At 33.6% G+C, this 15,091-nt stretch overlaps 1 protein-coding gene across 3 annotated transcripts; it reads left to right on the top strand.

Moving 5' to 3' along the window:
• Window positions 1-910: 910 nt before the first annotated feature.
• LOC115714067 (calcium-transporting ATPase 10, plasma membrane-type) lies at window positions 911-14,788 on the top strand. 3 transcript variants are annotated; one of them, XM_061114219.1, is made up of 36 exons: window positions 911-1,023; window positions 1,402-1,459; window positions 1,868-2,052; window positions 2,159-2,275; window positions 2,365-2,413; window positions 4,075-4,184; window positions 4,289-4,420; window positions 4,530-4,619; window positions 4,826-4,895; window positions 5,174-5,244; window positions 5,341-5,424; window positions 5,541-5,618; window positions 5,702-5,773; window positions 7,144-7,227; window positions 7,339-7,421; window positions 7,507-7,618; window positions 7,736-7,791; window positions 8,144-8,186; window positions 8,297-8,380; window positions 8,560-8,697; window positions 9,237-9,302; window positions 9,378-9,476; window positions 9,993-10,103; window positions 10,521-10,691; window positions 11,075-11,134; window positions 11,322-11,486; window positions 11,591-11,707; window positions 12,028-12,126; window positions 12,233-12,370; window positions 12,449-12,549; window positions 12,940-12,985; window positions 13,069-13,203; window positions 13,859-13,966; window positions 14,057-14,148; window positions 14,267-14,367; window positions 14,479-14,788. In XM_061114219.1, exons 3-36 carry the CDS (start codon window positions 1,888-1,890, stop codon window positions 14,481-14,483), a joined length of 3,252 nt encoding a protein of 1,083 aa, XP_060970202.1. In that variant the 5' UTR covers window positions 911-1,023; window positions 1,402-1,459; window positions 1,868-1,887; the 3' UTR covers window positions 14,484-14,788. The 3 variants fall into 3 exon arrangements, with proteins under 3 accessions (XP_060970202.1, XP_060970201.1, XP_060970203.1); XM_061114220.1 differs by having other exon boundaries at window positions 1,017-1,206; XM_061114218.1 differs by having other exon boundaries at window positions 921-1,459.
• Window positions 14,789-15,091: the final 303 nt, after the last annotated feature.

Below are 15,091 nucleotides of genomic sequence, written 5' to 3'. Positions count from 1 at the left end.
AAATAATTAAATATATAAAATTATGAATATTAAATGTGATTGGATGGATATTGGATGATATTAGATTGGATTGGATCGGTTATCCATTGGATCAGATGTCTCATCCAACATCCGATCCGATCCAATTGAATTTTTAAAATTTACATCCGATCCGATCCAATTATGATTGGATATCCGATTCTATTAGATCGGTTGGGATTGGATCGGTCGGTTGGAATTGGATTGGATGACTTTCTGCACACCCCTATATAAAATAATAATTAAACATACAATAAAATATATAAATTTTATTTTTAATATTATAAATTACTTAAAAAAAAATTTAAAATTAACCAAAATATATACTATCATTAAAAAATTCTTAGAGTGTAGTACTTACTTAAAATTTGTCTTCCATTGTCAATATCCTAATAAAGTCCTTGTGATAATTTTGACTTTTGGAAGATTTTCTTTTTTAAAGATAAAAACAAAACAAAGCTTACGCGTTTCCTCATAGATATTTTGTAGGATAGGATGCCTTGCCTTTACCTTTTTTGACTACTCATTTCTGCTTTCGATCTCTCTAGTCGGCACTCGACACAGATCAGTTTCTAATCTTTGGTGATGCTTCTACTCACCTCACTCGTTTGCTTCACAAATCAGCAATCACTTTGTCCCCAAAGCACGTTATCATTTTTTTTTATATAGAAAGAAAAAAAGATGCCAAATATTTCTTCCATATAGTGAGTTTTATTTACATTAATTAAAAATCTTTTTAGGAAAAGATGGATATATTCTTGGTTAAATTATATTCTCAATAATTTCTAAAGTTAGGGTATATTATTATGGTAACGTATATATACTATAGATGGTGGGTTCAGTTAAACGTCTTTACTTTAATTAAAATAAATGTTTTGCTTTGCTGTGAATATGAAAGGAAAGAAAAGAAAACTAACCCATAATAAGCGGTAGCACTTTAATAAACAAAAAAAGTGTTCGAACCGTTTCTTATTGTGTGTGTACAGATGATATGAGTCATTCCATGTGAGTCTAGTGACTCTACAACTGTCCACATGAGTATTGGACAAATCATTCAAATAAATTAAAATAATAATCATTCAAATATATTAAAATAATAACAGGAAAAGATAACCATTATCAACTCTGTAAAGAAAAGAATTTACAGATTTAGTATCTGAAACCGACCAAAACCGTCTTTCAAAAAAAGTATTCGAGAGAATATGGCAAATTTTTTTATTCTTTTCTGCATAATATATTTTTTACAATATCACTTTACCTTACTGCCTTCCTAAGTATCTAATTTTACTTAATTATTATTATAATTCTTTGTTAATCATATTATTATTTATTTATAATTTAAATTTTAACATATTCAGTAAACTCTGCTAACTTTTTCTGCAGGGATTGAATTGAAGAAGCAGACGAGACGAAGGAAGCCTTTCTTCCACCTGGTCTTCTAGTAAGTCAAGTACAAAACTCATATTGACTTTCTTAATTTATTTCTGTTCTCTGTAATCTTGACTGTGCTATCTAATTTGTTCTTAAGCAACTCTTATACTGTCTTATCTACTCTTTTTAAAGATAAAAAAATAAAATGAAAAAGAAAAAAACAGTAAGATTTTGCTCTTTCAAAATATCTACTCTTTTTAAAGATATATAAAAATAAAATGAAGAGAGAAGAGAGAGAGAGGGAGGGAGAGAGAGAGAGTGATTGGTTATTTCTTTTCCTTTTTCTTTTGCAACCCTAAAAAGTTTTTTGTGTCGAGAGAGAATGAGTAAGAGAAGTTGTTCAGTGAGAAAAGTAGTGAATAGTTGAATGAGCATGATTTGAAAGGAAACCTTAACTGTGCCATCTCTCCTGCGACAGAGTTTTCGGTAGTATCTCCGATGAGTAACTTGAAGGGGTCGCCGTACCGGCGGGCCAATGAAGATGTAGAGGCCGGAGGTAGTCACTCGGCCGAGTTGGACGACGATGAATCCTCCTCTCCCTACGGTGCATTCGACATTACCAGCACTAAAAATGCTTCTGTCGATCGTCTCCGCCGATGGAGGGTATCTTCTTCATTCATTCATTATTCGTTTCAACTTCATCTTCATTGTATCTTTTTGCTTTTTGAGATTTGTGTTTTTCCTTCACCTAATCTTAAATTTTGTTTAGCAAGCGGCGCTTGTGCTGAATGCTTCTCGTAGGTTCCGGTATACACTAGATTTGAAAAAGGAAGAAGAGAAGAAGCAAATACTGAGGAAGATAAGAGCTCATGCACAAGCAATTCGAGTAACTCAAATTTTCACTAGTACTTGGTTAATGTTGATTTTGCTATCTTATCTGTTTTATTTGTCTAATTACTGATTCTTTTGTATTAGGCTGCATACCTTTTCAAAGCAGGAGCTGATGCAGAACCAGAAACTAATGGTACTTACTTTTTTTTTTTTTTTTAAAATTTACACTTTGTATTTATATGTTTTATATTAATATTAATTATAATGTCAATTTACTACTTGGATTCTTCTTGTCAATTGAGTCACAGTATGGCTTCGTTTCTTAAGTGTGTTCATTGCTTTAATGCGAGGAAACTGTGCTTTGTCTGGAATAGTTTTTTACTATGTCACTGAATTTGTCGATGAGTTTCAAATTTTCTGAAGAATTGAATGAGTGTGATTATCAGATGCAGGTGTCGATTTGTTCTTGACACTGCCGAATTAATAGAATAGGAACCAAGCCTTCAACTCTGGTAACAAAGGACATACAACCAATAAATAGATTATGTTATCTTCTTAAAAGAGGAAAAAAAAAACTACAAAAGGAAAAATCTTAGTTTTCTGGAACTGTCCCTTCTGTCCAAACTCCTCTTAAGCTGGATTAACTTCCCATATTGTCTACTATTTCTATAACATAGAGAATGCAGAAGGTTCACTTTTCAATATTTTCTTTAATACAATGTCTATCTATCAACTTCAACAATCAACATGCTTTCTCTTTTCATGATGAACTCGTTTAGAGCTTTGTTATCCTCACAGAACAATAGAGTTTCATTAGCTGCCTGTTGGAAAAACCAAGCTCTTCTTAACTTCTTTAACTACAATAACTCACAAACATTATTTGTTGCTGTCCAAAACTCTGCTTCAACAGTACTGGACTTCTAGCAACCAGTGTTTATAAATCTTCTGCACTACTATCCTTATGTATTATAAATGTATTATGTGTATATTTTCAGAAATGGTCACTTGACTCGCATTTCTGACAATAGAAGTTGAAATATGTCTTGTTTAATTTAGTGCGAGAAAGTTAGATGAGCTTCCCCACTAGGCACTGGTATAACCTTCTTAGCTAGATGTTTTGTGATTGTTCCTTTTAAGTCCTAATTTTACATTTGATTCGTATTTGTTTTTGATATCAACTCAACATTCCAGATTTTACATGACATCGATCTACCCAATCTGTGTTTAGCTAGTTCCATTCTGGAGAAGTATCTGTGTCTTTTATATCAAATTCTGCTGTAAGCTTCTTCATTGTCCCAATTGCAGTCGTATCATCTCTATTGAAGGTCATGTTATTAGCATAGACAATAAAGATTGTAATATCTCTTGAGTATGATCCGTGTGAGTTTGTCAATACCCTATCTGGATGGATAGCCTTTGTTGTCAATCTGTTATCCATGCCCTAGGGCACTTCTTTTTTATAAATAATAATAATAATAAAAAAGCCATGAGGTAAGTCCATCTGTATGTTCTTTCGTAATTCTCTATCAAAAGAATAGTTTCTCACGTTCAGCTGTTGAAGAGGCTAATCTTACTATGTAGTTTAGGACAATTAGACGTGAACTAATTTATTTTGGCAGCCCGTGCAAATGTTCATTAATTGCATTAATTTTGATGATTGTCTGCTTATGCTTGTTGTGCGAGACTTATATATAATTTATGCTCCTTCCATGATTGATGCTATTGGTTGTTATATGAGTCTATTGCTCCTTTCCAGTTAAGGTTTTTATATGGGTTTGTTGCTCCTTGTCAGTGATGGTTTTTCAATTCTCCTATTTTTCACAGTTGTGATTGTGATTGTTTTGTTTTCCTTAGGCGATGTAAAAAAACCATCTTCAGATGGTGGTGATTTTGATATTGGACAAGAGCAACTTGCTGCAATGACAAGGGATCATAGTTTACCTACATTGCAACAATATGGAGGGGTAACTGTAAATTAAAGAATTATCATTGTGTATTGTCATTTGTTATGTGATATCGTCCAACCCTATGTTTTTTTTTTCGTTCTCTTCATGTAATTTTAAATCAGGTTAATGGGGTAGCAGAATTAATTAAAACAAATGTAGAGAAGGGGATTGATGGGGATGATGAAGACCTGCTAAAAAGAAGGAATGCATTTGGGTCAAACACATATCCACGGAAAAAAGGCAGGAGTTTTTGGGTAATTTTTGTGCAACATTAAAATTTTGCTAATCTTGCTTCTGAAAGAGGTCATTTTATTCTCTTTTTGGTCAGTAGTCGATAATTTTAACTTTTTATTTCTCTTTTAGATGTTTCTGTGGGAGGCATGGCAAGATCTTACTTTGATCATATTAATGGTAGCTGCAGTGGCTTCACTGGCTTTGGGAATAAAGACAGAGGTGAGTATTCTTAGCTGCAAGTAGAATTCGTAGTGTTTTATTTATTTATTATTATTTTTGGTGAACGGATAGAATTCTTTTCTAAGGTTTCCATCCCTTTTAAGCTTTACTTTTTTCTTTCTTGTAAAATTTGTTTGCTTAATTTTTTCTGCTGCCTTATTTTGTTCTGTTTTTGTTTCTGAAACCTCCGTTAATTTTATATGTAGGGTATAAAGGAAGGATGGTATGATGGAGGAAGCATTGCATTTGCTGTTCTTCTTGTTATTGTTGTTACAGGTATTAAATGACTTCTTGGGAAAAATGTTTCTGTGATAGGATAATATTGTAGAAATAGAGCTAAACATTAGCCAAAAGGAAATAACACTCTGGTATATAGTAAATTAGTGATATTTGTTTCTCTGTGCATGATAGGTTGTTATCAGGAAGCTGACAAGCTCAATTTTTTGCTTCATTTAATCCTTATATTTTTATGTAATTATTTTATACTTTTAGTGGAAGAAATCTATTCTCACTCTATTGATTTTACTCTTTGTACTTTATTATTTCTATTGCAGCTATAAGTGATTACAGACAGTCACTTCAGTTTCAAAATTTGAATGAGGAGAAGAGAAACATACATTTGCAGGTGAGTTCTTATGCTGCAAATGAGTGCCATGCCTTTCTCCAATGCTTTTGGGATCTATGTATGGATTTGATATTTATTTAAGATACATTACAACAGGTCATTCGAGGCGGCAGGAGAATTGATGTTTCAATTTATGATCTTGTGGTTGGTGACGTAATACCTCTTAACATCGGCAACCAAGTATGTTCTCCGTATTCATATCCTGTCGTACTCTTTTATTTTTAATTACCATTTCTATTTAAGTTTCTTTTAATTTTTTCTGAAATGCAATATGTGTGTTTTGTTTTGTATGATAGGTTCCTGCTGATGGTATTCTAATCACTGGTCATTCACTTGCAATAGATGAATCCAGTATGACTGGAGAAAGCAAAATTGTGAGCCTTGTGTCTGTTTTCCTGTAGAGTGTTTGTGCCCTAAACATATGTCTGTATCAAAGCTGAACTGTTTTCTGTTTCAGGTTCATAAGGACTCTAAAGAACCATTTCTAATGTCTGGGTGTAAAGTAGCAGATGGAAGTGGTACGATGCTGGTAAAGTTTTGTCTTATATATTATTATTGTATGTACATATGCTCTTTCTGGCATGTGTATTCTTCTAGGCTTTTTTCTTCACATCTTGATATTTTGATGCATGGACAATTTTTGTCATTCAGGTTTTAATAATGTTTTGGTAATATTTTAACTTATTTGTTAGTACAATGATGACTATGCATTCAAGTTATATTAACCAGGTCTACGTGGGCTGCCTTGGATCCCAAAAGTTAGATTTGTTGGCTGTACGATGACAGTTCAATTTCTTTTTGCAATGCATTTACTCACACATTATGTACAGCTTATCCTCTATTCTGATAAAACTAAACAGCAAGAACACAAGAAAAGGTGCGATAGGAGTGGAGAGTAATTAAATTTAATTGAAGGGAAACTGGTTTTTAAGACTAACTCCACGAGTAGATTTATGATTTTCAAAAAATTTACATCCCCTCTTGTCGAACTCAAACATAACAGCCTATGTATGCGCAACCAAGTCAAACCCATTCGCCCTACAACTATCATGACCATACTCAAAACCTAGATTTGATTCCAAGTTGATAGGATTTTAACATGCACATAGGCTTACACAAAAAAAAAAAAGCAGAAAGAAATGGAGATGAGTTGAATTTGAATGATGGAAAAGAGATACACAACTGGTGTTTGAGAGATCTGGGTTCTCCCAGTACAAAGTGAAGTCTGACAAAATCATACCTCCCTCTCAAGCAGAACTGCTTAATGCACATAGCCTACGAAAAGGCCGGCTGTACAACCTAATAAACAGAAACGTACAAAAGTAGCCTAGGGGATAAGCACATCTAATTTCAACTTCCTATTACCTATTGCATATGTACACGAATGGTGGCTTATCAAATTACTTATATTCTTCTTTCGTTTTGTTTCTATAACTGCTTCTGACCTTATCCATATATATATGCATGCACGTGCTTGCAGTATATAATATTGAAGGGTTTTGTCATCTTGGCCTTCGGTTGAGGTCTTCTTCTTGTTCTTTTTTTTCTGATGACAAGAATATCCTCAGTTCTTTTGTTCAAATTAAAAATGTTTGTTACTCCATGGTCTAGGGCCTTTTTCGCAGCTTCTGTTCTGGTATAGCCTTTATTCTTGGAAACTAATATGATACTTTGGCATATCAAATCAAACTAGGTTTACACTATTAATTTATTGAGCTCCAAAACCTGACGAAATTCATGGAAGTTGACCATAGTGTGTTTTCTTGTTGGTCTTTTGACATTTCATGGAAGTTGACCATAGTGTGTTTTCTTGTTGGCCTATTGACATTCTTGGGATTATTTTCAAGCACATGCATGTGGATAAAATATATTTGATTTGTTTCTTTTTGCTTGTCCCAGGTCACAAGTGTTGGAATTAATACTGAATGGGGTTTGCTCATGGCTAGTATTTCAGAGGACACTGGTGAAGAAACACCTTTGCAGGTACTTCCCCCACCCTCCCCCCCTCTCTCCCCCAACCCACCCCCATTCTTTATAGTTATATCAGACCTACTTTTGTACCTCTTGTTTACCCATTTGATGGCTTATTGATAGGTTCGCTTAAATGGGGTTGCAACATTCATTGGAATTGTTGGTCTCACTGTAGCTTTTGCTGTCTTGGTTGTCCTTCTGGTGAGGTAAATCTTCACTAGTCTCTGCCTCTCTCTCATTTTGTATCTAATAATAGAGTTGATGTCTGACTGCATAAATTGCGCTCTGCAGATACTTCACTGGGCATACAAAAAATGTGGATAGTAATACTAGTCAGTTTATTGCAGGGAAGACTAAAATTGGTGATGCTGTAGATGGAGCCATTAAAATTATTACTGTTGCGGTAGGCCTATTATGATCAGACAGATGTCATTCATGTAGATATGTGTGCATATAATCACAGATGTTCACTAATACACAAGTTTTTGTAATGTGTTTGACTTACACTTCATTGTTGCAGGTCACTATTGTTGTAGTTGCAGTTCCTGAAGGGCTTCCTTTGGCTGTTACTTTAACGTAAGTATGCCTACCCTATGTAAAGTAACTTCATGGTTTTATTATAAATTTATTGTTCCAATTCAATACATATTACTATCTACCATTAATTGAGAAACTGAGAACATAAAGTATTTGTACAGTAGTTTGGTCCATCTCCATTATTTTGTTAGTGTTATTGAAATGGTGCCTAGCAATTTGGATTGGAAACTGTATATTTGTTTTGTTGTAGGTGGTTGATATGGAACTTGTCATAGTTTTTCTTTTTCCTTTTCGTGAATTATTATTAGCATATTTTTTTGCATTCATTTCCATGTTACGTGTATCCTTATATATTTGCATCTAATTTTTTTATTTTGATTGTTGCATACAGTCTTGCATACTCAATGAGGAAAATGATGGCAGATAAAGCCTTGGTATGGGTTGCTCTTTTTTTTTTTTTTTTTTTTTTTAAGAAAAAGAGAAGAAATTGTTTTTTTTGTTCTTCGGTCTTTGGTGTAATGGGTATAATGGTTGTAAAGTGCAGGTTCGAAGGCTTTCGGCATGTGAGACAATGGGTTCTGCAGAAACCATCTGTAGTGATAAGACTGGAACCTTAACTTTAAATCAGGTTTGAAGGTCTTTTTTTTTTTTATTTTTCTGTGTGTAGCGAAAATGTACAATTTTACATAAGGTTCTCGACCAATTGAATTAGTTGCCTGTTTAGTATAATTTTACTCTTTCTTTATATTGTGTGCAAACAAATATGCAGACTTGACTGAAACTCTTTTTTTCCCTGGCTGGTTATAGATGACTGTTGTTGAGGCTTATGTTGGTCGGGAGAAAATTGCTCCTGCTGATAACAAGTCACAGTTGTCTCCAATGCTCTCTTCTTTACTTTTTGAAGGCATTGCTCAAAATGCCAATGGTGGTGTTTTTGTACCCAAGGTATTTAGTATCCATTGCTTATTATCTGCCGTATTGAATTTAAGTGAAATATGCTTCCAAGTTCATAAAAAAAGGGACTAAACTAAAACTAGGAAGATATTCTATTCAATGTGGTAATCTTGATTCTATTTTTGGTCAAACCAATTTTTTGAAGATCTGAATGCTCTCATTATACATGTAAAATCTATTAATTTTTATTAATTATATATGCAAAATAATATTAAAAAAGCATAATTATTTAAGATAGAAATATGATGCTTAGCTTTCTTTGATTCAAACTTTATAAACATAGATTTTTGAATAATTATTTTAGTTTTATTTGTTTTGATTAATTATAAAGTTTGTTTTATTTTAAATTAAGATGTGGAAATTCAAATCCTTAAAAATTGTTTACTAAAATTTCTTAAAATTGAAAACTAGAAGTCATATTTCACTCACACCCAGAGGACATCATAGTATTTTCTCTTGCTTATTCACTATGGGTAGTTGTGCTTATGTTTGAGGTTCTAACAAGGTGCATGCTGCTTATTCATCTGTAGGGTGGGGGTGAAGTAGAGGTTTCTGGATCACCAACAGAAAAGGCCATTCTTTCCTGGGGAATTCAGGTCAGTTTTTGTAAGCTGATTTCTCTTGCTTTATACATAGCACTTCTATTAATAGTATTTTATTATTATTTGCAGCTGGGAATGAATTTTGAAGCTGTTAGATCAGAATCTACAATTATCCATGTTTTTCCATTCAGCTCAGAGAAAAAGCGAGGGGGTGTTGCAGTTAAACTTGTAAGATACATTTTTTTTTATAAAAATTATAATAATAATAATAATATAAACAAGGGTGTATTGAGAAAAGATGAAATAAATCATCTGAGATACAACCTATATGCCAGTAAACCAACCTATAATTTTAATCTCATTAAACAAGGGTGTATAACAACCTGCAACCTATACCAACCTATAATTCTAATCACTGCAACGTAAACCAACATATAATTTAAATCTCCAGATAGGTTGGTATATGTTGCTGCATAATGAAAAGGATTGACAATTCCTTTCTTGGCTTGGTTGCGAGATTGGAAATTTTATTGTGTAATGTTTTGGCTTTCTTTTTTAAGCAATGGAAAGGGAAAAAAATTGCTCGTTGTTCTTTGTATTAGGAATCATGAATGATTAAATTGTTCATTGTTGCATGTCATGAGAGCTTACCTTTATTAGTAAAAATCGAGAGATAACTGTGTAACTTTATACACATGGTAGAGTGATGTTTATCTTTAATGTTCTCATTTATATTGTTTGCAGCCCGACTCTCAAGTTCATGTACACTGGAAAGGAGCTGCTGAAATAGTGTTGGCTTCATGTACGCAGTATATTGATGAGAGCAATCAGGCAGTAGCCATGGATGAAGAAAAGGTTTAAGAATTTGGTTGCATTTTAAAGCTTTAATTATTTGTATATGTTTGCATTTATGTATCACTAGTATATGGTAGGGGTTGGGCTTTCGTTTGCTTCCAATGTGACTAGTAAAAAGGTTGGAGTATTGCTATTAAATTTTAGATCCTTCCACACTCTCAAAATCTCATTTCATTCATCTATTATAATTTGTAATTCTTGTAGACATGACGTTTAATTGTTTATAAGTTTCCAAGTAGTTGGCAAGATCTTTTTCAGAGTTTTCTCTCAACCTTCCACTTTTTTTCTTCTTGTTTAAATATATCTGCTTCTTTTCTAAAATTCTTTTTACCATGTTCTGATGGTTTGGTTTCAATTCTCAAGACATTTTTTCCCTTTTAATTAACTTTTTTATTAACAATTTGTCTTTGTTTGCAGGCTCTTTATTTCAGGAAAGCCATCGAAGAAATGGCTGCAAAAGCTTTACGTTGTGTTGCTATTGCATACAGAACATGCGAGCTAGAAACAGTTCCAACTGATGAAGAACAACTTTCTCGCTGGGCATTGCCTGAGAATGATCTTGTTCTCATTGCTATAGTTGGTATTAAGGTATTTGGTCCTAGGAAGCAAAATTGGATAATGTTTCATGTCCTTGCTGCTTTTGGCAATTTTTCTGAGATTCCTCATGGAACCTACATAGGAATATGCTAGATTTTCCTGCCCCCCAAAATATTGTCACCACTCTATTTTGACACCATATAATCAATATGCCCTCCTTAACTGCTGGCTAATCAGTGTTTCCTACATGTCTAGCTGATTGTATTATGCCTATTATTTTACTTAACTTCCTGATTCTTGTAACTTTAAATGTCAGCAAATACACTGGTACTTTTCACATTGGATTTCTTGTTCATTTGCATTGTTATTTTCCCTTTTTCTGTTGTATGTTATGTGTTAGCTTCTTCTTATCGCATATGTACATTGCAATGCAGGACCCTTGTCGGCCGGGGGTTAGAAATGCAGTTGAACTATGCCAAAATGCAGGCGTCAAGGTATTAATCACTGATCCAGTTTCTAGGCATAATTTTTCTGAAGTTGTGCTTGAGTGCAAGCATAGATTTTTAAAAATGCAGAGTTACTAGTGCTCATCTGTTTTCATCCTCATGGTTTAATATTTTCTAACATTGAAGCTTTTTATTTCTTTTAAATTTTTAAAAAAATTCTTTGCGAAATATGCAGGTTCGGATGGTCACTGGTGATAACCTTCAAACGGCCATAGCAATTGCATTGGAATGTGGTATACTTGGTTCAGATGCAGATGCTACAGAGCCAAATGTCATTGAAGGAAAAGTATTCCGTACATATACTGACAAAGAAAGAGAAGAAATAGCTGATAAGATTACAGTATGATTTAGCTTTCTGCTTGCCCCTCCATATAATTGTTTGTTTTAGAACCAATCTAGTTGTATTGGCCAGTTTCAATTGATGCTTTTCAACTCCAATTTTAGGTTATGGGACGTTCTTCTCCTAGTGACAAGCTTTTGCTTGTGCAAGCATTAAAGAGAAAGGGACGTGTTGTTGCTGTGACTGGAGATGGAACAAATGATGCTCCTGCACTCCATGAGGTCAGTATCTATTCTCATTGTTTTTAGCTGGTTTATTATGTATGGCGTCTACACTTTGGCCACAATTAATACTCTGTTACAGGTTGTAATAAGAATAAAAGGAATTCTCCATTGATATCTTTGATTACATGGTGAAAACCATTTGTTGGTGGGCCGGACATTATTAGTGGCATTGGCAAGGGCAATCACAATTGTTGATAGCCTTCTTATTCTCTCTCTCTTTTTCCTGAAATTTTGGTGGCATAGTTATATGGTGTTTTAATATTGTAGTACAATCTGGTGGCTTGTCTTGATTTTTTTTCTTCCTCTGTGGAGCTTAGGCTGATATTGGTCTTGCTATGGGTATCCAAGGAACTGAAGTCGCTAAAGAGAGTTCAGATATTATTATTTTGGATGACAATTTTGCTTCAGTTGTGAAGGTTAGTCGTACTGCCCACCCACTCTTCTGTTTTTTATTTTTTATTTTATTATTCTAGTCTGTTTAAGACGCTGATTTGTCTTTCTCTCCCTCTCTTCTGGATGTAGGTTGTTAGATGGGGCCGATCTGTATATGCAAATATTCAGAAATTTATTCAGTTCCAGCTCACAGTAAATGTTGCAGCACTTATTATCAATGTTGTGGCGGCCGTATCTTCTGGTGATGTTCCGCTTAATGCAGTGCAGGTTGGTGTCCTGGGTCTGTTTGTTTCTTCTGCGGTGCCATTTAGATAGGTTTAATTATTTATTTTTTGTTTGCTGCAGCTTCTTTGGGTTAATCTTATCATGGATACTCTTGGTGCACTAGCATTGGCTACTGAACCCCCTACTGATCACCTGATGCATAGACCCCCAGTTGGCCGAAAGTAAGTTTTCTCTATAAGTTGCTTTAGTGTGTTTTTTTTTTTTGGTCAGAAGTGTTGTTTTAGTTAGTTTCTAATATAAAACTCAAATTTAGGACTTTTGAAATATAATCGTCTAGTTTAGATTCTTTTGGGGTGTTATTTTCTCAGAAGAAGTGTGGATGGTTGGAATAGTGAGCTATGGTTATCTGATGCAAGATTAATTGGAATATATGAAACGTTGTATAATCTGCTGTTGAAATTCGACAGTCTCTTCCTGAAAACCTGAACTTTCCTTTTATTGACCTTTTGAGTTCTCTATTTGACTTTGACTGGATGTTGAGAAACACGTCATATCTGGTGGGACTGCTCGTTCACTGTCTGCTAAATAACTATGCCTTTTTATTTTTCCAGAGAACCACTTATAACAAATATCATGTGGAGAAACTTGCTGCTCCAGGTAGGTTTGATTTTCAATTCCTTTTCCAGCCTTTTAGTGTGTGGAAAATTCATTGACATTTTTGTTTGGCTGCCAAATTTCAGGCTCTTTATCAAGTGACTGTCCTGCTTATCCTCAATTTCCGTGGTAAAAGTTTATTGAACTTGGAACACGATAACGCGGCACACGCTACTATATTAAAGAATACCCTGATATTCAATGCCTTTGTTCTTTGCCAAGTAAGTCCTCAACTCCCTGGTAGTGATTAAAAATGGAAATTGCTAACATATTTGTTAGATCTGTGTGATTTAGTCTTGGAATATGTCATTTCATTTGAAGCAGAAGCAGAAAATTTAAAAACTAGAAATACCAGGAAAGTGGAAGGATTTAGATAGATGATATCCATATTTTATCTGAAAAGAAGAAAAAAGGCTTGAGAATATTAAGAATTGTCGCCAAGTCAAGAATGTGCTCCTCTGGTTAAGAAGCCCATCCTAGAGTGCCTTTCCCGTATATTTTTATATCTGGAGTTAACAAATATGGATCCCTCCGTTTTGTTTCAGTGCTTCCAATTAAAAAATACTACTAATACAGAAGCCAATAACTAACTTGATCATGAAATTTGACATGTCATGGTGCCTTAATGCTAACATTACATTGGTATTATGAAATTTTCGTTGTACACAAATCACTGGTTTTGATGCTTCACTTATTTGGAACTGATTGCAATGCGAAATAAATCTCCTTTTCATGTCTTGAATAACAAAGTCCTAATACTCATCTCAAGGTTTTTGGATGCCTAGCATATGCATCAACACTCTTTTAAGTCATGGGAATAAATGTTCTATTTCTTTTATTCATTTTTCATGGGAGTAACCACTTCGTCTCTGGCAGATATTTAACGAGTTCAATGCCCGAAAGCCGGATGAATACAACATATTTGCAGGAATTACTAAAAACTACTTATTCATGGGAATAATTGCAATAACACTAGCTCTTCAGGTGATATGATAGTGAAACTTAGTCTACTTGTTTGTTGCGTGTTGTTCGACATATTAGCCACTTATAATTTACTTTCTTGTGTCCCTTCAGATTGTTATTATTGAATTTCTTGGGAAGTTTACAACAACAGTCAGGCTGAATTGGAAGCATTGGTTGATTTCTGTCATCATTGGTTTCATCAGGTTAATTATTTTCAATTAGTATTCTCCATGTTTTTCAAGAGTTGAACTACAATTACGTTGACGATGATATATTACTATTCTAATCTCTATCTAATTTTGCTGCTTTTCTTTTATTCAGTTGGCCTCTTGCTGTCGTTGGAAAGATGATACCTGTTCCCAAAACTCCCTTAAGTACTTTCATTACAAGAAAGTTTCGACGGCGAAGAAATTCAAGAAGTGGTTTGTTTTCTGTTTCATCTTTCACCTTGTTTGGCAAAGTGTTTCTTTTCAAAAGTTTATATGCCATATAGTGATTAATCTTTCCTTTTTTTTTTCCTCTCCTCTTTTCAGATTAGTGTGCAGCAGGGAAAACAAAAGCATGTTCTACGTAATTTTGTGTGATTAGTGGAGTTCCTCGTTTGATGTGTTGCTAATTCATTGGCACCAAAAATTACTTTACATTCTGCTTTTTCTTTATTGTGTTTTATCTTTTTCTGGTCATTTTGCGTACACATTTGTTTTGTAATCCTCGGTTTACGTTAGTGAGTGCCGAGTGTGGATATGTAGGAACTAATCATCTCTCAACACTGAAAAGCGTGATATGTTTCGATCTTACCTATTGTTACTACGAATTAAATTTCACCAAAATTGCCTTCCAAAATCTATTATCTCTTATTTTGTGAGGGAACTCAAGACTTTTCTTATTATTATTATTATTATTTTTTACAATTGGAGGTATTCTATTTCTTAGAGCACGCTATTTGTCAAAATAATTCACTACAAATTGTACCTTTTTTTTTTTAATGTTTTTTTAATTTTACATCATACAACAAATTTTTGAAATATATTTTACTCAATTTAATATACAAAAATACACGTTAACGTATGTAACAATAAAATTAAAACTTAAAATAATTGTTATTGATAAATTTTATTGAAGTTGCAAAACATCAATTGTGACTGT

Source organism: Cannabis sativa, chromosome 4 (genome assembly GCF_029168945.1).
Source record: "Cannabis sativa cultivar Pink pepper isolate KNU-18-1 chromosome 4, ASM2916894v1, whole genome shotgun sequence".
Lineage (NCBI taxonomy): Eukaryota > Viridiplantae > Streptophyta > Magnoliopsida > Rosales > Cannabaceae > Cannabis > Cannabis sativa.
The sequence above is the reverse complement of the archived record's forward strand: the minus strand, read 5'-3'. Positions and strand labels throughout refer to the sequence as shown.